This window comes from Anomaloglossus baeobatrachus, chromosome 2, assembly GCF_048569485.1.
Source record: "Anomaloglossus baeobatrachus isolate aAnoBae1 chromosome 2, aAnoBae1.hap1, whole genome shotgun sequence".
Lineage (NCBI taxonomy): Eukaryota > Metazoa > Chordata > Amphibia > Anura > Aromobatidae > Anomaloglossus > Anomaloglossus baeobatrachus.
Window position 1 is genome coordinate 758,311,052 of NC_134354.1, and position 27,811 is coordinate 758,338,862.

Here is a 27,811-nt window from a genome sequence, read left to right on the forward strand (position 1 = left end):
AACTTTCTAACATTTGACTTCCCAGCAAAGTCTATGAGAAGTCAGATTTGCTATGCGCACATTGCAGTTTATTTGTCAGCGGTTTTTTTGTCAAAAGTTTGTGACAAAAAAAATGCAGCATGTTCATTCTTCCTGCGTTTTTGTCAACATTTGTCACCCATTGAAATCAATGAGGACATCAAAAACGCAGGAAAAATGCATGCTATCAAAAGTGGTGCATTTTACCTGCGTTTTTGGTACCAAAAACGCAGGTGATTTGTCAGGAAGTGAGGTAACAGGCAAGTGGAAACCCCATTGTTCCATGCTAAATAGTGTAGGAGCAATACTTTGGAGTGCAGCAGAAGACATGACCTGGTATCAATGTATGCAGATTAATGTAAGGAAGCTGATTGAATTGGTAAGTATATTTCCAAAATTTCCACTGATCGTCTCGTCCTCCACGTGTTCCCGAAGTACCACTGTCCCCAGCGTACACGCACAGGGGAGATGATGTGGAGAACGGGACTATCAGCGGCGGCGGCGGCAGCGAGAGGGGTCCATCATCTCCCCTGTGCGTGCACGCTGGGGACACGGTACTTCGGGGAACACGTGGAGGACGGGACTATCAGCGGCGGCGGCAGCGAGAGGGGAAAAATCAATGTTTTCAGCTGCCAATGTCCATCCCCCTCTCGCTGCCGCTGATAGTCCCGTCCTCCACGTGTTCCCCGAAGTACCGCTGTCCCCAGCGTGCACGCACAGGGGAGATGATGTGGAGGACGTGACTATCAGCGGCGACAGCAGCGAGAGGGGAAAATCAATGTTTTCAGCTGCCAGAGCCACCAAATGAGGTGAGCCGCGCGATCAGATGAGCTGTCACTGAGGTTACTCGCGGCCACCGCTGGATTCAGCGGTGGCCGCGGGTAACCTCAGTGACATCATCAGCTGATCGCGCGGCTGTCTTCATTTGCTGCGTGGAGCTGACAGGAGCGGCGGTATCTTCTACAGCTCCGGTCACCTCCATGCAGCAGAGCTGGAAGCGACGCTGGACCAACCTGGATTACGCCGGACATGGAGGGCTTTGTCGGGCTTATTAAATGGGAGAACGAGGGAATTTGTTAGTGTTTTTTATTTCTAATAAAGGATTTTTTTCAAGTGTGTGTTTATTTACTGTAACTTACAGATTAATCATGGAAGGTATCTTGGGGAGACGCCTGACATGATTAATCTAGGACTTATTGGCAGCTATGGGCTGCCAATAACTCCTTATTATCCCGATTTGCCAACGCACCAGGGCAAATCGGGAAGAGCCGGGTACAGTCCCAGAACAGCCGCATCTAATGGATGCGGCCATTCTGGGTGGCTGCTGTCTGATATTTTTAGGCTGGAGGGCTCCCCATAACGTGGAGCTCCCCATCCTGAGAATACCAGCCTTCAGCCGTATGGCTTTATCTGGCTGGCATTGAAATTGGGGGGGACCGCACGCCGGTTTTTTTAATTATTTATTTATTTATTTCTATGCGCCATAGTGACACGCCCACCGGCTGCTGTGATTGGGTGCAGTGAGACACCTGTCACTCGGGGAGGGGGGGGGGGCGTGTCTGACTGCAACCAATCATAGGCGCCGGTGGGCGGGGGAAGCAGGGAAAATGTGATGGAATAATGAGCAGGCGGCATTTTCAAAAGAGGAGAAGCTGCCAGAGCAGTGTGACAACCGTGCAGCGCCGCGCCCGTGATTGATGAGTATAAAGGAGGGAGGGAGGGAGAGACTGACCGACAGAGAGAGAGACCGACAGACAGAGAGACTATTTACACACAGTCTGGGCATGCCCAAAAACGAAACCGGCGCCGGCTTCCGGCATATGATCCAGCGTCCATAGGCTATCATTATAAAACACCCCACCAGATCCGTATTTTTGCCGGGTACAAAAACGTTCCCCTCAACGTTCCATCCGGCCGCCGGACAAGCAAATTTTGCCGGATCAAGACAAGCATTATGAGCTTGTTTGAACTGAAAAATACATGAAACAATTGTTGACAAAACTGCAGCCAAAAACGCACCAAAAAAGCAGCAAAAACGCACCAAAAAAGCACCTCCATTTTTTGTGACATTTCCAGGCTCTCTCTGACAAGGTGCAGTTTTGGCTGCAGTTTGTGAACACGAAAAAGAAGCAGCGTGCGCATGTAGCCTATACTGTACGAAGCTTGCCGAGCAGCAGTTAAAAGCAGCTTATAAAGGAGCCTAGATTTGGAAATGAAGCAGCACAGAATCATACAGTTTGGGAGAGAAGGAAGCAAAAAAAAATAATGCAAAAATTCATAACTTTTTAATGCTTGTAGGATAATTAAATAAAAAACAGTTACTCTTTAAGGCGAGGATTACAGTAACAACAGATGAAAATTGCAATGCTGCATTGTATATGACAGTTTAATAAGGAAAATTTCTGACTGCTATTGACTATTACAGGTAAGTAATATATATCCGACGGATGGTCCTGACAGATCTAGCACAAATCACTAATGAATGCGGGATCCGGCTGTGGCTCATTGTCATCTTCGCAAACAGCTTCTAATATTTTTCAGAATCCTTAAATAGGCTTAAGGGGACATTCCCATCATTTAGAGTCTGGGGGGGGAGGTCACTCATTTGCTCGGTAATTCTTTGACTCCCATAGAAATGAAGGGAGACGACCACACACATTAACGCCACCTCTCAACTCATCTGCGTCTGAATGTGTTTCTGACCAAACCCCAGGGGACCCCCCTTTCTGCATGGGCCGGAGAGGTGGGGTCAGGAACTTCACCCCTTTAAATGTTTTTTCATGTTATGGAACTCTATAAATGTTGGTATATGACTCATTATTTTCAAGATCACTGCTTGCTGTCAGTCAATTAAAAAAAAAAACCATACAGGAGCAATTCAAGAGTGTAAGTAAGACACGGAGGAGTTGAGAAACTGGCTGCAAGCCATTAGTTTTTGCAAAAAAAAACAAACAAACAGGTTTCATTTACTGAAAGCAAGCAGAGATTTTGAAAGAAATAGGTATAATAAACCCGGAAACAACTGGCTTTACATATGAAAGGATTTTTCCCCTCTCGGTCTTTCGCTCTGCTATGCAGATTCCATAACTCCCAATCAATTCTATGGAGTTGCGGAGATGAGCCGCGCTCCGCTGCTTTTGTCCCCCCCCGTTGTTATTTCCCCCTCGGTAATGAAAGGCCAAGATGGGGTTAACCTGCTCAATATGTTATATTGGCGCTTGTGGTATACGATGCTGGCTCAGAAGGCTGATCTTCATAGGAAATAGTAATTTCTGCTGTATAGTGCAGTGTATACTAGTGACCAGACGACTGCCCACGAAGGCGTCTAAAAATAGGAATAATTAATAAAACAATGGTTTTAAAAATAGTATAAAAAAATTAGCATATTCAGTATTTCTGTGCTCGTAAAAGTCCAAACTGTAAAAATGAGAAATAATTTGAACACATATGGTATAAAGAAATACATAAAGAATATAGGCATAAATAATAAAGAAGTACAAAAGAAAATCAAAACTGCTATTTTTCACCATATTTGGAATTTTTTTTTTTAGATTTTTGGGATATTCAAGGGGGCAATTACAGCCGCCGCTCTCAATACAGAGCAGTGACTGAACCCACGCCGACACCACCTCCATGACTGAAATCCAAATAAAGTTCTTTTTTCCTTCTGGCAGCGCAGGTAGAAGGGCTTTACGTGCCGACGGCGGGACTCTAAGTGCAGGCAGCGGGGCTCTAAGTGCAGGCAGCGGGGCTCTAAGTGCAGGCAGCGGGGCTCTAAGTGCAGGCAGCGGGGCGCTAAGTGCAGGCAGCGGGGCTCTAAGTGCAGGCAGCGGGGCTCTAAGTGCAGGCAGCGGGGCTCTAAGTGCAGGCAGCGGGGCTCTAAGTGCAGGCAGCAGGGCTCTAAGTGCAGGCAGCAGGGCTCTAAGTGCAGGCAGCAGGGCTCTAAGTGCAGGCAGCGGGGCTCTAAGTGCAGGCAGCAGGGCTATAAGTGCAGGCAGCAGGGCTCTAAGTGCAGGCAGCGGGGCTCTAAGTGAAAGGAGTGGAGCTCTAAATGCAGGTAGAAGGGCTTTAAATGCAGGCAGCGGGGCTCTAAGTGCAGGCAGCGGGGCTCTAAGTGCAGGCAGCGGGGCTCTAAGTGCAGGCAGCGGGGCTCTAAGTGCAGGCAGCGGGGCTCTAAGTGCAGGCAGCGGGGCTATAAGTGCAGGCAGCAGGGCTCTAAGTGAAAGGAGTGGAGCTCTAAATGCAGGTAGAAGGGCTTTAAGTGCAGGCAGCGGGGCTCTAAGTGCAGGCAGCGGGGCTCTAAGTGCAGGCAGCAGGGCTATAAGTGCAGGCAGCAGGGCTATAAGTGCAGGCAGAGGAGCTCTAAGTGCAGGTGGCTCTAAGTGGCGGCGGTGTGGCTCTAAGTGGCGGCAGCGGGGCTCTAAGTGCAGGCAGCGGGGCTCTAAGTGCAGGCAGCGGGGCTCTAAGTGAAAGGAGTGGAGCTCTAAGTGCAGGTAGAAGGGCTATAAATGCCGGCAGCGGGGCTCTAAGTGAAAGGAGTGGAGCTCTAAGTGCAGGCAGAGGGGCTATAAATGCCAGCAGCGGGGTTCTAAGTGCCAGCAGTCAGGCTTTAAGAGACAGCAGCAGGGCTCTAAGTGCAGGCAGCGGGGCTCTAAGTGCAGGCAGTGGTTCTCTAAGTGCAGGCAGTGGTTCTATAAGTGCAGGCAGAGGTGGTCTAAGTGCAGGCAGAGGGGCTCTAAGTGCAGGCAGCGGGTCTCTAAGTGCAGGCAGCGGGGCTCTAAGTGCAGGCAGCGGGGTTCTAAGTGCAGGTGGCAGTGGCTCTAAGTGCAGGTGGCAGTGGCTCTAAGTGCAGGTGGCAGTGGCTCTAAGTGCAGGTGGCAGTGGCTCTAAGTGCAGGTGGCAGTGGCTCTAAGTGCAGGTGGCAGTGGCTCTAAGTGGCGGCGGTGTGGCTCTAAGTGCAGGCAGTGGGGCTCTAAGTGCAGGCAGTGGGGCTCTAAGTGCAGGCAGCAGGGCTCTAAGTGGCGGTTCCAAACACGATAAATCTGCAGTTTAACCTCCTGTCTACAGGTTAATAGCATTTTTCACATGCAGGTTTTCCCTTTAAACTTTATAAAAGTTCTCTTTCCAGTAATGTTATCCAAATCATAATTGTGCCACATTCATATATTTTTGGAACTAATTTCCAAGCAAAGAATAATCTGCAGTGATAATAGCGGTATACATACACATGGCGCGGCTCGCTCCATCGCCCCTGCCATTATTGCCGTTCCCGGAGGCCCCGTGGTCATCGCCAGAGTGACGCTAGAAGAAGTAACAGGTGCAGAGAAGAAAGAAGGGATCAGAATATAAAAAGGCAAAGCGGCAACAACCGAACATCGGGTCCTGATGTTTTTATTGATATTATTTTGGTAATATCAATAAATGTCATGTTTTGATTACCTGTGACTACATGTTTTTCTGTTGTCATCTGAAAAACTGCAATTCTGGTGTATTGATAGGTTTTCTTGTCACGCCATTTACTGATCAGATTAATTTATTTCATATTTTAATAGAGCGGACTTTTACGAAAGCAGCAATACCAAATATGTGTATTTTTTTCTTTTTTATTTCTTATTTTTTTTAGTTTTTCATATTTTCCAAACATTTTTTCTACTTTGCATTGAATTTAATGGTTCCCCTACTGGGCTTGAACCTGCAGTGGTCTGATCACTTGTTCTGTATACAGCAATGCCCCAGCATTGCTGTATATAGCAGAACTCATAGTCTCCTATAAACGCCGGCCAAGGGTTTTCATTGGGGTCCTGAGATGACGGATCGGCTGACCCCCCAACTGTTGTGGCAACACATGGGCGTCCCGTGCTCGTGTTGCGGGAGTGACAAATTAGGGGTCAACCCCTGCCAGCGAGCGTTAAATACCGCTATCAGATTGGCACTGCTCCACTCGCAGCTGTTAAAAGCAGATGATGGCTGAATAATTCAGCCTTCATCTGCAGGGAAAGATGTGAGCTCTGTGTCTGAGCCTGCATCAAAGGCAGAGGGACAGCTCATGATGTATATACCTCTTAAGTCATTAAGGGATTTATATTTGTTTGATATATATACACATTATTTTTTTTTTACATAATTCCATTTCATACTTATTTTTACCTTTTTATTTTAACATCAAACTTGCACATACAACTCAACAGCGCCATAAATGTACTGCAGGCAAGTGTAATAAGGTGCGAGCGGGACCTCCAAGGCATCCGAGGGGTTAAGCTGCAGCATCTAAGAAGTTAAACTTCCGAGATGAGAGATACCTCTGATCCGGCTGTTTAGGCAGGTGCCCGGTATTATTTTACAGCTCACCCCTCGCTAAATAAGGAGTTCCCTCACCTCCTGAGAGTGTCATATACAACGGCTTCTGACTACTGCTGTGTGGCAAAAGTCAGGAAGAGTTAAAGGGAACCTGTCACCAGATTTGGGGCCTATAAGCTGCGGCCACCACCACCAGTGACCTCTTATATACAGGATTCTAACATACTGTATACAGGAGCCCAGGCCGCTGTGTAGAACATAAAAATTACTTTATAATACTCACCTACGGGGCGGTGCGGTGCGGACTGGTCGAATGGGTGTCTCCGTTCTCCGAGACCGGCGCCTCCTCTTTCGGCCATCTTTGTCCTCCTCCTTCTGAAGCCTGGGTGCATGACGCATCCTACGTCATCCACACTAGGCAGCACTGAGGCCCCGCGAAGGCGCACTACAATACTTTGATCTGCCCTGAGCAGGGCAGATCAAAGTGCGCCTGCGCAGGACCTCAATGCTGGCGAGTGTGGATGACGTAAGACGAGTCATGCACCCAGGCTTCAGAAGGAGGAGGACAAAGATGGCCAAAAGAGGAGGCACCGGTATCAGAGAAGGGAGACACCCATCCGACCAGTCTGCACCGCCCTCTAAGTAAGTATTATAAAGTGTTTTTTTAATGTTCTACAGAGTGGTTTGGGCTCTTATATACACATGTTAGAATGTTGTATATAAGAGCCCACTGGTGATGGCCGCAGCTTATAGGCCCAAAATCTGGTGACAGGTTCCCTTTAAAGGGTTGCACCAAGTGTAGCAACCAATGGATAGGAGATATTTTCCCAATCGTAGGGGGTCCAACCACTGAGACCTTCCCAGTTCCCGAGAAGCCTAATGGAGCGGTGCATTGCCTTGTGCACCTCCGCTGGCTTCTTCGGATGGCAGGAGAACAGAGCGCAGCACTCGGATGATTTTTGGCACCACTCCATTCACACCGGGCTCTTCAGGTTCTCGGGATGGGTGGAGGTGCCAGCAGTCAGACCCCCAGCGATCGGGAAGTTATCCCCTATCCTACTTCTATAATTATGGTTAGGACACAATCCTCAAAATACAGGAAACATACCTGGCTCAGTGATCCACCAATGGAACCGTGGCCATTGCTGCTTAGCTTTCTCTTCGGAGGTCGTTCGGCCATTTTTGCTGTAAAACAGTGCAACTATTATTCTAATTACGCCTCACACGTTATATACTAGAATCCTTAAAATATCTGATATACTTGAACACAAAAAAGCCGGCAGCCGATATTACAATATTCTATCACATAAATATACACTTAGAAGTAAAAGGGGTTTTCCCAAAATTGCAAGTTCTCCCCTATCCCCAGAATAGGAACCCCAGTGATCCCGAGATTGGAGCCCCTGAGTGTGGCCTCTATAGAGACCCATCTTGAAAGTAGAAGAGATTCACAGACCCCGGTCAATATACACAATTGTCTCCTGAGGTACCTTGCTGAGGTTCCACAAACTCCATACACTGACTGCAGTCAATATACACACCTTTCTCCAGATGTACTTTGCGGAGGTTCCACAAACCTCCAAACATTGATCTGGTCAATATACACAATTGTCTCCTGAGGTACCTTGCTGAGGTTACACAAACCTCCATACACTGACTGCAGTCAATATACACACCTTTCTCCAGATGTACTTTGCGGAGGTTCCACAAACCTCCAAACATTGATCCTGGTCAATATACACACCTCTCTCCAGAGGAACCTTGCGGAGGTTCCACAAACCTCTATACACTGACCACGGTCAATATACACACCTCTCTCCAGAGGAACCTTGCGGAGGTTCCACAAACCTCTATACACTGACCACGGTCAATATACACACCTCTCTCCAGAGGTTACTTGTGGAGGTTCCACAATCCTCCATACACTGACCCCATTCAATATACACAACTGTCTCCAGAGGAACCTTGCGGAGGTTACACATACCTCCATTCACTGACCCCAGTCAATATACACACCTCTCTCCAGAGGTTACTTGCAGAGGCTCCACAAACCTCTATACACTGACCACGGTCAATATACATACCTTTCTCGAGAGGTGCCTTGTGGAGGTTCCACAAACCTCCATACACTAAACCCCAGTCAATATACACACCTCTATCCAGAGGTATCTTGTGGAGGTTCCACAAACCTCCATAAACTGACCTTGGTCAGAAGAAGAGAACAAACTCTTTCCTTCAGAAAATTCCTTTGAGAAGTGGACACAAACTCTATACAATCTAATCCTCCTGCTCTCAGAGGATTCCTTCTTGGAGACAACACAGTCTCCCCACACTGACTATGTGTCAAACAATCAGTCTCCATTTTGACACATGAGACACACCCATAGGGTGGAGGTCTGTGCATAGCCAGACCCACTTGTATCTCCAGCAAGCCATAAAACCTGCCCCTAGAATTCCCTGATAAAACTTGTCGCACTACAAGTACCATGACCATCCAGTTGCCATCACTTCTGTGATACATACCGGCCACTGTTACAGCCGATATAGCTATTCTTTAGTTCTCATAGACAAAAAGGAGTTGGCAAGCCTGTGCACCTCCTTTCCAATCAAGATGGGTCTCTACAGCTCTGTTTCCTGTTTCTGAATTACTGGGGGGTTGAACCCTCAACAATCAGCAAGTTATAGGCAAAGTATGGGATAATTTGCCATTTTGGGGAAAACCCCTTTAAAGGGGTTGTCTAGCAAAGAAAACTCCTAACTACACACGCCACAAGGCCCTGTGCATTGCTGTGTGACAGCGCATGCACCAGCCTTAAAAGGGTTGTCCACCTTGGGGGGCAATTTTATTTTAGCCTAAATACATGCATTTGGGGCTAAAAAAAAATCATTTTGCAATTGGGTTTCAGTAAAAAAAATTGGCTTTTACAGGCTCTCTGGTTCCCTGCATATTCAACTTTGATGTTTTCTTTGGTCATAAATCAGCTGAGCTCAAGAAAAGACAAATACAGTATCTAGAAAATCTCGAACGAGCTCACTGATGGATTCTCAGTTAACTCATTCTGGAGACAGCAACAGAGCGTGCAACACAGAGGCTACAGACAGCAAACAGTGCAATATTTTTAATGTAACCCACTTGCAAAAAACACAGTGGCCCGGATGTGCGGGTCTCACACTCCAGCCTCCGATATCATTCACATAAGTGACAGCCGGCTGCTGCTTCTGCATTTTGTGCTGATTACATGCTGCAGCTATAAGGACCTCGAGCGCTGATTAATAAGACGTCATCCGACTACAGGACCTCACTGCGTGGCCACTAAATCACTGGAGTCATCCCATAAATGGTCCCCGCTCCATCCTCATCATCCTCAATCCTATACATTATCATAATGATTGCGTTTTATTATGGACGCTTATAATTGACTATCAGTATGCCGCCTAAGAGTGCGACGTATGTCCCTGACCTGCAGTCAAACTCCATTGTAGGTGGAGGATCACATCCTAAAATTATCCTCGTCTCTTCTGTTTTTATAATACCCCGTCAGCAGGCCAAGTTTTGCTCTTAATTTACTCACGGCTTCTCCCCTAAGAATTATGATTTTTGTTTTTTAAAAATCCGCCATACCGTTACAAAGATATGGGCCTTTTCATTTATTTAGTGCTAAGTTTTGCCAAGAGGGAGTGGCTCCTGTTCCTAAGGGGCGTGTCTTTAATATTCTCTGCATTATTATCCTATGAGCACCGCCCCCTTGGAAAAGATCATAAACATAAATTAGCACTATGTAAAAAGGTCCGTATATCTGGCACCGTATGGCGGATTTTAAAACAACAAAGATTGGAATAATCAGGGGAGAAGCGAGAATAAAATAAGAGGAACACATTTGACACTTTTCACCGGGTGACGGGACCTTTTTGAAGGTGTTGTTCGGACAACAATATTTAGGTTTTAAAACAAGTTCAGGTTTCTGAAAAATAAAATAATGTTCATCTTCATCGAGCAGTTTCTGGTGCCTCCAGCGCTAACTACTGGTCCTAACAATGTTTACTCAGCCAGTCATGTGCCTCAGGGAGTGATTGGCAGAGGCCACAGAATATCTCAGGAAGTGCACTATTCTACTGACAATCGTTACATCGTTTAAAAGCACTCCTGGTGTCTCTCTCTCTACTTCTCCTCTCTTTTCCCCTCTCTCTCCCTCTACCTCCCCCTCTCTCTCCCCCCCTCTCTCACCCTCTCTCCCTCTCTCTCCCCCTATCTCTTCCTCTCTCCCTCTCCTCTCTCTCTCTCTCCTCTCCCCCTATCTCTTCCTCTCTCTCTCCCTCTCCTCTCTCTCTCACTCTCTCCCTCTACCTCCCCCTCTCTCCCTCCCCCTCTCACTCCCTCCCTCTCCCCCCCTCTCTCTCTCTACCTCTCCCCCCTCTCTCTTCCTCTCTCTCTCGTTCTCTCTCTACCTCCCCCTCTGTCTCCCTCCCTCTCTCACCCTCTCTCTCTCCCTCTCCTCTCTCTCTCTCTCACTACCTCTCCCCCTCTCGCTCTTCCTCTACCTCCCCCTCTCTCTCACCTCTCTCTCCCCCTCTCTCTTCCTCTCTCTCTCTCCCTCTCTCTTGTTTTCTCTCTCTCCCTCCCTCTCTCTCCCTCTCTGCCACTCTCTCTCTCTCTACCTCTCCCCCTCTCTCTCTTCCTCTCTCTCTTTCGTTCTCTCTCTCTCTCCCTCCCTCTCTGCCACTCTATCTCCCTCCCTCCCTCTCTGCCACTCTCTCTCTCCCTCTCTACCTCTCCCCCTCTCTCTCTACCTCCCTCTCTCTCTCCCCTCTCTCTCCCTCTCTCTCTCTCCCTCTCGTTTTCTCTCTCTCTCCCTCTACCTCCCCTTCCCTCTCACCTTTCTCTCCCCCTCTCTTTTCCTCTCTCTCTCTTGTTTTCTCTCTCTCCCCCTCTCTCTTTCTCTCTCTACCTCACCCCCTCTCTCTCTTCCTCTCTCTCTCGTTCTCTCTCTCCCTCTACCTCCCCCCCTCTCTCTCTCTCCCTCTTCCGCTCTCTCTCATTTTCTCTCTCTACCTCCCCCACTCTCTCCCTCCCTCTCTCTCGCTCCCTCTTCCTCTCTCTCATTTTCTCTCTCTCTCTCCCTCTACCTCCCTCTCTGCCACTCTCTCTCTCTCTCTACCTCTCCCCCTCTCTCTCTACCTCCCCTTCTCTCCCTCCCTCCCCTCCCCCCTCTATCTCCCTCCCTTTCTCTCTCCCCTCTCTCTCCCTCTCGTTTTCTCTCTCTCTCCCTCTACCTCTCCCCCTCTCTCTCTACCTCCCCTTCTCTCCCTCCCTCTCCCTCCCCCTCTATCTCCCTCCCTTTCTCTCTCCCCTCTCTCTCCCTCTCTCTCTCTCCCTCTCGTTTTCTCTCTCTCTCCCTCTACCTCCCCCTCCCTCTCTTGTTATGGAATCTGTGATGATCAAACAGGACATTGTAATGTTTTTGAATTGAATTTTCAATGCAGAATATGTTTATGCCAGTGTTATATGTTATTGAAAAATTTGAATAAAAGTATAGTTAAAAAAATGATATAAAAAAAGTTTTATTACATATGGTAATGGAGACTCCTTTATGCAGACTTGCCGAACCAGCCTGCCCCCTTAATTAGCATTTACCGTGCGCCCCATAGCTTGATTGACAGCGCTCCTGCCCAAATTAAATCCCCGGCTCTGCATGTCAACACTGACACTGCAGGAGCCTAGGGAGCGCACACAGTGTCAGTTAGTATTGCGCTCTTATATACCTCTCTCCGCTCTGCAGCGAGCGGTCGCTGCACACAGGAGAGATAAGAGCCCGCGCATGCTGACAGTGTGTGTGCGCACTTCCCGTGCTCCAGTGTCAGTGCAGAGTGCAAAGCCACGGATTCAACACAGACAGTGTACAATGCGAGCGCTGTCAATCAAACTAAGGGGAAGTGCCAAGGATGCCATACTGAAGCCCTGAGGATCCATCATCTGCACATATAATAAAACATATACAAAATAGTGAAATTTATACAAGTATAAGTCCCACAATATGACTGTATAAGGCTATATGCCCACGATCTGTATATGCTGCATCCTGGACGCAGCATGTCCTCTCCTGCAGCTCCCTGTGCCCACAATCAGGATTCGGGCTGCTGCAGACATTCTCTTCTGTTCTCCCTACAGAGAACATTCGCGGCTCCGCGGCAATAAATTGAGATGCCGCACCGCAGGTCAGTTTACGCTGCGGGAAAAACAAGCTCAGTGGGCAGGAGTGGCAGGAGATGTCTATCAATCCCATCCACTGTGCTTGTACTGTACAACGCAGCGTTTTGGACGCGGTGAAAACACGGAGCATCCAAAACGCTGCAAACGCTGATCGTGGTTTAATGTGAGTTTTGGGGGTGACAGACACCATTTAAAAGCATCACCCTCCCTTAGGATTAGACGCAGTCTCTGCACATAATAACTGAAACACAATTTTAAAACATTTTTTTTAGTAAAGTCGAACAAGTAATTATTGCCCAAGTGGCTGGTACCATGTTTCCCGGAAAATAACACCTATGGGCCAGGCATGACTTTACAGGATTTTTGGAATATGCTTGAAATATACCCCAAAAATAAGCCCTAGTTACAGGCAGGGCTAGTACAACTGCTCAATTTTTCAGGACCCCACTCTCTTAGGGACCCCAGCGTTTCTTTTCCAAGGGAAGCTGTCACCGGATGTTCATTATACTTACCTAACGGTCTGTGCGGTGCAGACTGGTCGGATGGGCGTCTCCGTTCTCTGGGTCCCGCGACGCCTCTTTCGGCCATCTTTGTCCTTCTTCAGACGATAGTGTGGCTGACTCGTTGTACGTCATCTACACTAGCCAACAGTCAGGTCCTGCGCAGGCGCACTTTCACCTGCCCTGAGGAAGACGCCGGTACCAGAGAACGGAGACGCCCATCTGACCAGTCTGCTGCGCACCGACCGTTTGATAAGTATTATGAACATCCAATGACAGGTTCCCTTTAAGGACATTTGGTGACTTCACAGTCAAGTAACCAAAGGTCTCTTAATTGCAAGAGTCTAAAGCTGAAAAGGAGCCCGTCTGGTGTGTATGTGCAATGTGGGTGTGTGTGATTGTGTATACACGCAGGGTTTGGAGACTTACCGTATTTTTCGTTTTATAAGACGCACCCCAAATTTAGAGGGAAAAAAAAGGTAAAAAGAAAAATATAGGGTCCGTTTATAATCTGGTGGTGTCTTAGGCTAGTTTCACACTTGCGTTTGACGGGATCCGTAGCATTGCGTTGTGGGACACATGCAACGGATGCGTTGCATATAGTGGCACAACGGATGCTACGGATCGTACAAAATAACGCAATCCGTTATAGTTTTTTTTCCTTGACTTTACACATCTGGGCATGCGCAGTTGTGTAAAGACGGATGCGTTAACGGAATCCGTCAAATGACGCATTCTAACGGAATCCGCCACCATAGCCATCCATTATAAAAACAACGGACGCCAAACGGATTCCTGCAGGTTGCGTTTTTTTGACACTCCGCCAAGCGCAGAAAAACGCTACATGCAGCGTTCCATCCGACCGACGCAGCGTCAAAATAACGACGCTGCGTCGTCCAGCGGATGCAACGCAGACACTTGCGTTACAGTGCGTCGTCCATATAAGTCTATGGAGAATAGTGCAGTGCGTTAACGGACTGCGCTATTCTCCATAGTGACGGACTGCGCTGAACGCAAGTGTGAAAGTAGCCTTACGAGGGAGGGGAGACTGCAGAGGGGCGGGGGTCACAGGAGGCAGGGGCGGTACTGGAGTACTGTAAGTAGTATAGAGGGCGGCCCAGATATTCACTGCGGGTGATGCTTTGTGCGGGCCGGTGTCGCTCTGCTCTGTGCGGGGCCGGTGTCGCTCTGCTCTGTGCGGGACCGGAGGCGTTGAGCGCCAAGCAGAACGGAGCAGTCGTGCACAGAGCAGCCGAACAGGACGAAGCAGCCGTGCACAGAGTAGCCGAGCAGGACGGAGCAGCCGTGTACAGAGCAGCCGAGCAGGACGGAGCAGCCGTGCACAGAGCAGAATGAAGCGGCTCCAAATAGAACAGAGCGGCGCTGCCCGATGCACAGAACAGCGTCGCACAGACCAGCAGCGCCGGCAGCACAGTGCATTGCTCGGATCATCTCCCTGCCTCCTTTGACCCCTCTGCACAACCCCCCGGTAAGCTACATTCGGATTTCAAGACGCACCCCTCATTTTCCTCCCAAAGATATGGGAGGAAAAGTGCGTCTTATAATCCGAAAAATACGGTATGTTGATGTTCCAGAATGTGAGGACATATTTATATTTAAATAAACGTTGATATTTTTTGTTCAAAAATAAATGTGGATTGTTGTTTATGGAAAAAAAAATAAGACATCCAATGAAAATGAGCCCTAGCGCATCTTTCGAAGCAAAAAAATAATATAAGACGCTGCCTTACTTTTGGAGAAACACTGCCCGAGCCCTGATGTTCAAGCAAAACATAACCATGTCACAAAATGTGCTACTTTTTTTGGGAGAGGGGAGAATTAAAAAAAAATTGATTGTAAGAGATCTCTCCATATGCATGAACGCTCAGCTTGGCAGAGGGTGCATATGTTTTTGATGAGGGGGTGAGAGGATGTGTCCGTCAGTCTTCTATCGTGATGGCTGATCTCCAAGGAGAAAACAATTGGGTGTTATAACTCAAAAACAGACATAATGAGCATCAGGGACCCAATCAGTCTGGTGAAGCATACAGGATTATGCCGCATCCACCATTATGGGGGGCCACTGTAGCTTACTCTACTATGGTCACAATGATCAGGAAGTCGGGACCATGATGCACCTGTTTTATAGGTTTGCAAAGAGCGGTTGCTTGTCCCAGAAATCATCAAAACTCCAATGTGCCGTGATGGACACGTCAACCCTTTGGATGCTATTCCCATCAAGTCGAAAATCTTACAAAATTCAGTGTCCTGTCTGCAAGCTTTGAGGATATGGTGGGATGTCTGCCCTCTAAATGCCACCGTTTGTTGTTTTGTTTTTTTTTTTGCAAAACTGCAATTAGACACTGTAATATTATTTAAAACGGGGGGTCACGAGTTCCATGGAGGGAAGCCATCACTAAGGGCTCTTGCCAATTAGGCAAGGTGGCACTGGGAAGGGGTCTACACTGGTGCTCTCGGTGTAGTGCTGGCAAATTCCTCCAAGGATCACAAGGTGCTACCATTGGACAAACACTTTAAAGACTGGTCTGCACATTTTATGGGCTTTTTATATTCTAAGATTTTCAGGACCCTGAGGCAAGGTGCCACGTCTGTAGTCCATGGCTGCCAGACCAGAGGGCTGCGAACCTTCTCCTACCTGACCAGAGGTCTGCAAACCTTCTCCTACTCGAACAGAGACCTATGAACCAGAGGCCTGCGAATGCTCTCCAACACAACCATAGGTCTTCAAACCCTCTCCTACTTGATTAGAGGCCTGCAAACTTTCTCCTACCCAACCAGAATTCTGCAAACGTTTTCCTACCTGACCAGAGGCCTGCAAATTTTCTAGAACTTAAACAGAGGTGTGCCAATCTTCTCCTACCTGACCAGAGATATGAAAGATTCTCCTACCCAAAGAGAGGCGTGCAAACCTACTACCTGACTAGAGGCCAGCAAAATTTCTACCTGACCAGAGGCCTGCGAGCTTTCTCCTACCTGAGCAGAGGCCTGCAACCTTCTCCTACCTGACCAGAGACCTGCAAACCTTTCCCTACCGAACCCGAGGCCAGCAAACCTTCTCGTACCAGACCAGAGGCCTGCAAACTTTCTCCTACCCAACCAGAGGCCTATAAACCCTCCCGTACCCAACCTGAGGCCTGCGAACCTTCTCCTACCAGATCTGAGGCCTGCAAACCTTCTCCTAGCCGACCAGAGACCTGTGAACCTTCCCTTACCCTACCAGAGACCTGTGAACCTAACCCTACCTGACCAGACACCTGCAAACCTTCTCGTACCATACAAGAAACCTGAGAACTTTCTCCTACATGACCAGACACCTGCGAACCTTCTAGTACCAGACCAGAAGCCTAAGAATTTCCTCCTACCTGACCAGAAGCCTATGAGCCAACTCCTACCTGACCGGACCCCTGCGAACCTTCTCGTATGAGACCAAACCCCTGTAAACCTCCTCCTCTTTCAAATTTTCTGGAGCCTTTTACGTTTTGTAGACCTGGTGCTACATCATGGGTGCGTTGCACTGACACCGTGACGTTTTGCCAGACCTACTAATCCAGAAGAGGCCCCCCCTGAGATATCAGGGGTCAGAAAGGCTTTGTGCTTGCAGCCATGGACTACAGACGTGACAACTTGACCAAGGTCCTACAAATCTTTTTGCACAACTTAACTTAGAACGGGTAGCCAATGTCAGATCAGTGTGGGCCTCCTTATCCATCGGGGTGCAACGTAGGTACCACAGCTCCAGTGCGACACACACTAAACGAAAGAGTGTGCCAAGTGTCGGACCGCCATCTCTTATTGATGATTTATCTTAGGGATAAGTGATCGATATTGAGCTCCTACTTGCTCCCGAATGCCACGGGCGCTCCTTGTACCCTTGAGACTGTCCGTGCTAACCGCTTTCTTTCTTCGTTACTCACCTCTCCTCTCATGGCCTCGTTTAAATTAATTTCCCACGAGTCAATTACTGACGCTGTCATACGGCTGTTTTTGTTTAGTGTTACAATAATTATTTTATTGTTGAGCTTGTACGGTATTTTTTTTTTTCCATTTTTTTTTTTTTATACGCCCTGCACCCGTCTTATCAAGCTGTGACAGTTTTAGAGCCGAGCCGCGGTGCTCTGATTTAACGATGTAGTTCCACCGTTTCATGATGTACTTACCACAAGGATAAATTGCAATGACAATTTCACTCAGGATAATAAATCAAAGTTACATTTATTTTCATCCCCAACCGAACAGGTTTATCAGAAGAGAAGCAGATCTGTTTCTGGGAGATATTCGCGCTCACGGAGCTGAAACTGTACACAATCATCACATGGGGGGGAGAGAATATATTCGAGAAAACAAACGGCTATTTTTTTTATTTTTGAAGTTGATTGTCGCTCAGATAAGCCGCGGTATTGAAGGGCTTGTCAAGGACTTATATATTGATGGGCCATCCGCAGGATGATCATTAATATCGGATCAGTGGCGGTCCGACACGCGGCGCCCCATCCATCATCTCTAGCGGACAAATGTGCACAGTGGACGGAGCGGTTTAGTGGCCGCTCTCGGGTACTGCACTGCAGCTCCTATTTAAAGTGAATGTGTCATGTTAGTGTTAATGTTTTAAGAAAAAAATATTAATGGTATAAAATATGAAAAATAATTTTAAAAAGTTTTGATATTTTTCACTTTTAAACACTAGAGGGAGCCGCTGCCGACAATTGTGTAATGTGATCTGTAGTAAATTAGGGCAGGATCCGCTGTGTCTGATGTCTCCTCCCTTCGGGAATTTGCAAAAGGATAAAGGAGGGTGAAGTTTAGGATCCCAGTGCGGAGCCATTACTGCTAACTGTGAAACCACACTGACATGTGGAAAGTGTCTCTGAGGTTGGGTGGCAGCACTGATTCCGCGAATGCTGCTTGCCGGATCCCATACTGGGGTTAGGTATGGTGTAAAGAGTAGGGGGGCGGCATACAGAGCAGGGAATAGAATACGAAGCGTCGGACGGAATAAGGAGCGCAGGACGAAATAGTAGAGAGCGCAGCAAGTAGTACAGAGCGGGGCAAGGCGTACGGAATACAAATCATGGGACTGAATACGGAGCGGGGAACGGAATACAGAGCGAAGCAGGGCTGTGGAGTCGGAGTCGGAGCTCATTTTGGTGGAGTCGGTATAGAATGCACCGACTCTGACTCCTAAAATATATAATAAATTGGGGACAGTAGTGCAATGCAGAATGTGCTGAATATTTTACTAAATAATAACATTTAGTATAATGCTTATATTTAAGTGAAAAATGTATTGTAGTACAATGTGAACATCAGACATTTAATTATTTTTATGATACAATAATCAAGATATTTAGGTAGAACAAAATATATACACACACACACACACACAAGATTTATATGTAATCTACTGTATATTACATAGTGTAGTACATATTTAAAATGTATTAGTTTGTGTTCTATAGTTGTATTCCAATAAATATATTTTATGTTCTATCCAAATATCTTGATTATTGTATCATAAAAATTAATAAATGTCTGATGTTCACATACACATGTTCATGTATTACAATACATTTTTCACCTAACAATAAGCAATATATGTAGGCGTCGGAGTCGGTGCAAGAGAAATTGAGGAGTCGGAGTTGGAGTCGAAGGTTTGGTTTACCGACTCCACAGCCCTGGAGCAAAGTAAGGTGTACAGAGCAGGGCAAGGTGTATAGTGTAAGACGGAGTACAGAGCATGGGACGGAATACGGAGTGGGACGGAATACAGAGCGGGGGACGGAATACGGAGAGTGGGACGGAATACAGAGCATGGGACGGAATATAGAGCGGGGGACGGAATACAGAGCGGGGGACGGAATACAGGGCGGGGGACGGAATACAGGGCGGGGGACGGAATACAGGGCGGGGGACGGAATACAGGGCGGGGGACGGAATACAGGGCGGGGGACGGAATACAGGGCGGGGGACGGAATACAGGGCGGGGGACGGAATACAGGGCGGGGGACGGAATACAGGGCGGGGGACGGAATACAGGGCGGGGGACGGAATACGGAGCATGGGACGGAATGCAGTGCGGGGGACGGAATACAGAGCATGGGTCGGAATACGGAGAGTGGGGCGGAATGCAGTGCGGGGGACGGAATACAGAGCATGGGACGGAATACAGAGCGGGGGACGGAATACAGAGCATGGGTCGGAATACGGAGAGTGGGGCGGAATGCAGTGCGGGGGACGGAATACAGAGCATGGGACGGAATACAGAGCGGGGGACGGAATACAGAGCGGGGGACGGAATACAGAGCGGGGGACGGAATATGGAGAGTGGGACGGAATACAAAGCGGGGGACGGAATACGAAGCGTGGGATGGAATACGGAGAGTGGGACGGAATACAGGGCGGGGGACGGAATATGGAGAGTGGGACGGAATACAAAGCGGGGGACGGAATACGGAGCGTGGGATGGAATACGGAGAGTGGGATGGAATACAGAGCGGGGGACGGAATATGGAGAGTGGGACGGAATACAAAGAGGGGGACGGAATATGGAGCGTGGGATGGAATACAGAGCGGGGGACGGAATACGGAGAGCGGAACAGAATACAAAGCAGGGGACGGAATACCGAGTGTGAGACTGAATACGGAGCGGGGGACGGAATACGGAGCGGGGGACGGAATACGGGGTGGGGGACAGAATACGGAGCGGGGGACGGGATACGGAGCGTGGGATGGAATACAGATAGTGGGACGGAATACAGAGCGGGGGACGCAATATGGAGAGTGGGACAGAATACAAAGCGGGGGACGGAATACGGAGAGCGGAATAGAATACGGAGCGGGGGACGTAATACGGAGCGGGGGACGTAATACGGGGCGGGGGACGGAATACGGGGCGGGGGACGGAATACGGGGCGGGGGACGGAATACGGGGCGGGGGACGGAATATGGAGCGGGGGACAGAATACGGAGCGGGGGACGGAATAAATACGGAGCGGGGGACGGAATAAATACGGAGCGGGGGACAGAATACGGAGCGGGGGACGGAATAAATACGGAGCGGGGGACGGAATACTGAGCGTGGGACGGAATACAGAGCGGGGGACGGAATACAAAGCGGGGGACGGAATACGGAGAGCGGAATAGAATACGGAGCGGGGGACGGAATACGGAGTGGGGGACGGAATACGGAGAGCGGAACGGAATACAAAGCGGGGGACGGAATACGGGGCGGGGGACGGAATACGGAGCGGGGGACGGAAAATGGAGTGTGGGACGTTATACGGAGCAGGGGACGGAATAAATACGGAGCGGGAAAGGAAACGGAATACGGAGCTGGGGACGGAATACGGAGAGTGGGACTGAATACAGAGCGGTGGACGGAATACGGAGCTGGGGACGGAATACGGAGAGTGGGACTGAATACAGAGCGGTGGACGGAATACGGAGCTGGGGACGGAATACGGAGAGTGGGACTGAATACAGAGTGGTGGACGGAATACGGAGCTGGGGACGGAATACGGAGAGTGGGACTGAATACAGAGCGGTGGACGGAATACGGAGCGGGGGACGGAATACGGAGAGTGGGACGGAATACCGTGTTGGACTGAATACGGAGTGGGGGACGGAATACGGAGCGGGGGACGGAATAATACAAAGCGTGGGACGAAATACGGAGCGGCAGACGGAATACGGAGAGCGGGGGACGGAATACAGATTGTGGCACGAAATACAGAGTGGGACAATATCTACAGCGCGTGGGACGGATCATGGAGCGGGGGATGGAATATGGAGTGGGACAAGGTGTGGGACGGAATTAGAAGGGGTAAAAAACACAAAGATGAAAAATAACCAAGCAGGAAGGGGTTAAACCTAATGGCGCCCACAATGCACTGCACTAATTCCTCTCTGTAGAAAATAACATGTTTTTCACACTATGGCCCTTCCCTGCGCAGTAATGCACCTCCATCACAGAGCAATGCACTATATCCGCCCTGCTGGGGCACTACTAGTCTCAGCATGCCCCTCAGCCTCACCACACGCCGTACTCGGTGCACACACGCGGAGGGATCCCGGCAGCACTCACCGTCCGCTCACCGCGCGCTCCTCCCGCCTGGAGATGGAGAATACGTAACGCACGAGCCACACGAGGAGAAATTATATAATGCACGTGTACTGCGCATGCGTCACCTCACCTCACCACCCCTGAGCTTCACTGCAACCGAAGACTCCCGGGAGACGGAGAAGAGCCCCCTGGTGGCGACTACATGTAATTACACAACACACTGCCCAGCCACTCCCGACAAGAGATAAATGGATGCGGTACGTGACTAACAAAAAAAGGCAAAAGCTCAGAAATCGGGAGCAGATCTCCGGGCAGAGGACCTCATTGTCCCATCATTTCTGATATATATTTTTGCACTGCACCAGGAGGAACCAAGCACCCACCGCACCAGGAGAACCCAGAACCCACTGCACCAGGAGAACCCAGCGCCCACTGCACCAGGAGAACCCAGAACCCACTGCACCAGGAGAACCCAGAACCCACTGCACCAGGAGAACCCAGCGCCCACTGGACCAGGAGAACCCAGAACCCACCGCACCAGGAGAACCCAGCGCCCACTGCACCAGGAGAACCCAGAACCCACCGCACCAGGAGAACCCAGAACCCACTGCACCAGGAGAACCCAGAACCCACTGCACCAGGAGAACCCAGAACCCACCGCACCAGGAGAACCCAGCGCCCACTGGACCAGGAGAACCCAGAACCCACCGCACCAGGAGAACCCAGCGCCCACTGCACCAGGAGAACCCAGAACCCACCGCACCAGGAGAACCCAGCACCCACTACACCAGGAGAACCCAGAACCCACTGCACCAGGAGAACCCAGCGCCCACTACACCAGGAGAACCCAGAACCCACCGCACCAGGAGAACCCAGAACCCACTGCACCAGGAGAACCCAGCACCCACTGCACCAGGAGAACCCAGAACCCACTGCACCAGGAGAACCCAGAACCCACTGCACCAGGAGAACCCAGAACCCACTGCACCAGGAGAACCCAGCGCCCACTGCACCAGGAGAACCCAGAACCCACTGCACAAGGAGAACCCAGCGCCCACTGCACCAGGAGAACCCAGAACCCACTGCACCAGGAGAACCCAGCGCCCACTGCACCAGGAGAACCCAGAACCCACTGCACCAGGAGAACCCAGCGCCCACTGCACCAGGAGAACCCAGAACCCACTGCACCAGGAGAACCCAGCACCCACTGCACCAGGAGAACCCAGAACCCACTGCACCAGGAGAACCCAGAACCCACCGCACCAGGAGAACCCAGCACCCACTACACCAGGAGAACCCAGAACCCACTGCACCAGGAGAACCCAGCGCCCACTACACCAGGAGAACCCAGAACCCACCGCACCAGGAGAACCCAGAACCCACTGCACCAGGAGAACCCAGCGCCCACTGCACCAGGAGAACCCAGAACCCACTGCACCAGGAGAACCCAGAACCCACTGCACCAGGAGAACCCAGAACCCACTGCACCAGGAGAACCCAGCGCCCACTGCACCAGGAGAACCCAGAACCCACTGCACAAGGAGAACCCAGCGCCCACTGCACCAGGAGAACCCAGAACCCACTGCACCAGGAGAACCCAGCGCCCACTGCACCAGGAGAACCCAGAACCCACTGCACCAGGAGAACCCAGAACCCACTGCACCAGGAGAACCCAGAACCCACTGCACCAGGAGAACCCAGCGCCCACTGCACCAGGAGAACCCCGAACCCACTGCACCAGGAGAACCCAGCGCCCACTGCACCAGGAGAACCCAGAACCCACTGCACCAGGAGAACCCAGAACCCACTGCACCAGGAGAACCCAGCGCCCACTGCACCAGGAGAACCCAGAACCCACTGCACCAGGAGAACCCAGCACCCACTGCACCAGGAGAACCCAGAACCCACTGCACAAGGAGAACCCAGCGCCCACTGCACCAGGAGAACCCAGAACCCACTGCACCAGGAGAACCCAGCGCCCACTGCACCAGGAGAACCCAGCGCCCACTGCACCAGGAGAACCCAGAACCAACCGCACCAGGAGAACCCAGCGCCCACTGCACCAGGAGAACCCAGAACCCACTGCACCAGGAGAACCCAGCGCCCCCTGCATCAGGAGAACCCAGCACCCGCTGCACCAGGAGAACCCAGAATCCACTGCACCAGGAGAACCCAGCACCCGCTGCACCAGGAGAACCCAGAACCCACTGCACCAGGAGAACCCAGCGCCCACTGCACCAGGAAAACCCAGAACCCACTGCACCAGGAGAACCCAGCGCCCACTGCATCAGGAGAACCCAGCACCCACTGCACCAGGAGAACCCAGCGCCCACTGCACCAGGAGAACCCAGAACCCACTGCACCAGGAGAACCCAGCGCCCACTACACCAGGAGAACCCAGAACCCACCGCACCAGGAGAACCCAGAACCCACTGCACCAGGAGAACCCAGAACCCACTGCACCAGGAGAACCCAGCGCCCACTGCACCAGGAGAACCCAGAACCCACTGCACCAGGAGAACCCAGCGCCCACTGCACCAGGAGAACCCAGAACCCACTGCACCAGGAGAACCCAGCGCCCACTGCACCAGGAGAACCCAGAACCCACTTCACCAGGAGAACCCAGAACCCACTGCACCAGGAGAACCCAGCGCCCACTGCACCAGGAGAACCCAGAACCCACTGCACCAGGAGAACCCAGCGCCCACTGCACCAGGAGACACCAGCGCCCACTGCACCAGGAGAACCCAGAACCCACTGCACCAGGAGAACCCAGCGCCCACTGCACCAGGAGAACCCAGAACCCACCGCACCAGGAGAACCCAGCGCCCACTGCACCAGGAGAACCCAGAACCCACTGCACCAGGAGAACCCAGCGCCCACTGCACCAGGAGAACCCAGAACCCACTGCACCAGGAGAACCCAGCGCCCACTGCACCAGGAGAACCCAGAACCCACCGCACCAGGAGAACCCAGCGCCCACTGCACCAGGAGAACCCAGAACCCACTGCACCAGGAGAACCCAGCACCCACTGCACCAGGAGAACCCAGCGCCCACTGCACCAGGAGAACCCAGAACCCACTGCACCAGGAGAACCCAGCGCCCACTGCACCAGGAGAACCCAGAACCCACTGCACCAGGAGAACCCAGCGCCCACTGCACCAGGAGAACCCAGAACCCACTGCACCAGGAGAACCCAGCGCCCACTGCACCAGGAGAACCCAGCGCCCACTGCACCAGGAGAACCCAGAACCAACCGCACCAGGAGAACCCAGCGCCCACTGCACCAGGAGAACCCAGAACCCACTGCACCAGGAGAACCCAGCGCCCCCTGCATCAGAAGAACCCAGCACCCGCTGCACCAGGAGAACCCAGAATCCACTGCACCAGGAGAACCCAGCACCCGCTGCACCAGGAGAACCCAGAACCCACTGCACCAGGAGAACCCAGCGCCCACTGCACCAGGAAAACCCAGAACCCACTGCACCAGGAGAACCCAGCGCCCACTGCATCAGGAGAACCCAGCACCCACTGCACCAGGAGAACCCAGCGCCCACTGCACCAGGAGAACCCAGAACCCACTGCACCAGGAGAACCCAGCGCCCACTGCACCAGGAGAACCCAGAACCCACTTCACCAGGAGAACCCAGAACCCACTGCACCAGGAGAACCCAGCGCCCACTGCACCAGGAGAACCCAGAACCCACTGCACCAGGAGAACCCAGCGCCCACTGCACCAGGAGACACCAGCGCCCACTGCACCAGGAGAACCCAGAACCCACTGCACCAGGAGAACCCAGCGCCCACTGCACCAGGAGAACCCAGAACCCACCGCACCAGGAGAACCCAGCGCCCACTGCACCAGGAGAACCCAGAACCCACTGCACCAGGAGAACCCAGCGCCCACTGCACCAGGAGAACCCAGAACCCACTGCACCAGGAGAACCCAGCGCCCACTGCACCAGGAGAACCCAGAACCCACCGCACCAGGAGAACCCAGCGCCCACTGCACCAGGAGAACCCAGAACCCACTGCACCAGGAGAACCCAGCACCCACTGCACCAGGAGAACCCAGCGCCCACTGCACCAGGAGAACCCAGAACCCACTGCACCAGGAGAACCCAGCGCCCACTGCACCAGGAGAACCCAGAACCCACTGCACCAGGAGAACCCAGCGCCCACTGCACCAGGAGAACCCAGAACCCACTGCACCAGGAGAACCCAGCGCCCACTGCACCAGGAGAACCCAGCGCCCACTGCACCAGGAGAACCCAGCGCCCACTGCACCAGGAGAACCCAGAACCCACTGCACCAGGAGAACCCAGCGCCCCCTGCATCAGGAGAACCCAGCACCCGCTGCACCAGGAGAACCCAGAATCCACTGCACCAGGAGAACCCAGCACCCGCTGCACCAGGAGAACCCAGAACCCACTGCACCAGGAGAACCCAGCGCCCACTGCACCAGGAAAACCCAGAACCCACTGCACCAGGAGAACCCAGCGCCCACTGCATCAGGAGAACCCAGCACCCACTGCACCAGGAGAACCCAGCGCCCACTGCACCAGGAGAACCCAGAACCCACTGCACCAGGAGAACCCAGCGCCCACTGCACCAGGAGAACCCAGAACCCACCGCACCAGGAGAACCCACTGCACCAGGAGAACCCAGAACCCACTGCACCAGGAGAACCCAGCGCCCACTGCACCAGGAGAACCCAGAACCCACTGCACCAGGAGAACCCAGCGCCCACTGCACCAGGAGAACCCAGTACCCACTGCACCAGGAGAACCCAGCGCCCACTGCACCAGGAGAACCCAGTACCCACTGCACCAGGAGAACCCAGCGCCCACTGCACCAGGAGAACCCAGAACCCACTTCACCAGGAGAACCCAGAACCCACTGCACCAGGAGAACCCAGCGCCCACTGCACCAGGAGAACCCAGAACCCACTGCACCAGGAGAACCCAGCGCCCACTGCACCAGGAGACACCAGCGCCCACTGCACCAGGAGAACCCAGAACCCACTGCACCAGGAGAACCCAGCGCCCACTGCACCAGGAGAACCCAGAACCCACCGCACCAGGAGAACCCAGCGCCCACTGCACCAGGAGAACCCAGAACCCACTGCACCAGGAGAACCCAGCGCCCACTGCACCAGGAGAACCCAGAACCCACTGCACCAGGAGAACCCAGCGCCCACTGCACCAGGAGAACCCAGAACCCACCGCACCAGGAGAACCCAGCGCCCACTGCACCAGGAGAACCCAGAACCCACTGCACCAGGAGAACCCAGCACCCACTGCACCAGGAGAACCCAGCGCCCACTGCACCAGGAGAACCCAGAACCCACTGCACCAGGAGAACCCAGCGCCCACTGCACCAGGAGAACCCAGAACCCACTGCACCAGGAGAACCCAGCGCCCACTGCACCAGGAGAACCCAGAACCCACTGCACCAGGAGAACCCAGCGCCCACTGCATCAGGAGAACCCAGCACCCGCTGCACCAGGAGAACCCAGAATCCACTGCACCAGGAGAACCCAGCACCCGCTGCACCAGGAGAACCCAGAATCCACTGCACCAGGAGAACCCAGCACCCGCTGCACCAGGAGAACCCAGAATCCACTGCACCAGGAGAACCCAGCACCCGCTGCACCAGGAGAACCCAGCGCCCACTGCACCAGGAGAACCCAGCACCCGCTACACCAGGAGAACCCAGCGCACGCTGCACCAAGAGAACCCAGAACCCACTGCACCAGGAGAACCCAGCACCCACTGCACCAGGAGAACCCAACGCCCACTGCACCAGGAGAACCCAGCACCCACTGCACCAGGAGGAACCCAGCGTCCTCTGCTCCAGGAGAACCCAGCTCCCACTGCACCAGAAGAACCCAGCGCCCACTGCACCAGGAGGAACCCAGCGCCCACTGCACCAGAAGAACCCAGCACCCACTGCACCAGGACAACCCAGCGTCCACTGCACCAGGAAAACCCAGTGCCCACTGCACCAGGAGAATCCAGCGTCCACTGCACCAAGAGAACCCAGCACCCACTGCACCAGAAGAATCCAGCGCCCACTGCACCAGGAGAACCCAGCACCCACTGCACCATGAGAAACCAGCACCCACTGCACCAGGAGAACCCAACACCCACTTCGCCAGGAGAACCCAGCACCCACTGCACCAAGAGGAACCCAGTACCCACTGCACCAAGAGGAACCCAGCACCCACTGCACCAAGAGAATCCAGCACCCACTGCACCAGCAGAACCCAGCACCCACTGCACCAGGAGGAACCCAGCGTCCTCTGCTCCAGGAGAACCCAGCGCCCACTGCACCAGGAGAACCCAGCACCCACTGCACCAGGAGAACCCAGCACCCACTGCAGCAGGAGAACCCAGCACCCACTGTACCAGGAGAATCCAGCACCCACTGCACCAGGAGAATTCAGTGCCCACTGCACCAGAAGAACCCAGCCCCCTCTGCACCAGGACAACCCAGCGTCCACTGCACCAGGAAAATCCAGTGCCCACTGCACCAGGAAAACCCAGTGCCCACTGCACCAGGAGAACCCAGCGTCCACTGCACCAAGAGAACCCAGCACCCACTGCACCAGGAGATCCCAGCGCCCACTGCACCAGGAGAACCCAGCACCCACTGCACCAGGAGAACCCAGCACCCACTTCGCCAGGAGAACCCAGCACCCACTG

The 27,811-nt window shown here is 52.1% G+C and overlaps 1 protein-coding gene across 1 annotated transcript in view; it reads right to left on the reverse strand.

Moving 5' to 3' along the window:
• The window catches only part of PIWIL4 (piwi like RNA-mediated gene silencing 4), a 347,467-nt gene extending 326,267 nt beyond the window's left edge, over positions 1-21,200 (reverse strand). Inside the window, exons 1-3 of the mRNA XM_075337494.1 lie at positions 21,125-21,200; positions 7,424-7,500; positions 5,244-5,319 (exon numbers count right to left, since the gene is read on the reverse strand). Coding sequence (XP_075193609.1) covers positions 5,244-5,319; positions 7,424-7,495 — 148 coding nt within the window. The 5' untranslated portion in view covers positions 7,496-7,500; positions 21,125-21,200. The remainder of the gene's footprint in view (positions 1-5,243; positions 5,320-7,423; positions 7,501-21,124) is intronic.
• Between the last annotated feature and the right edge of the window lie 6,611 nt (positions 21,201-27,811).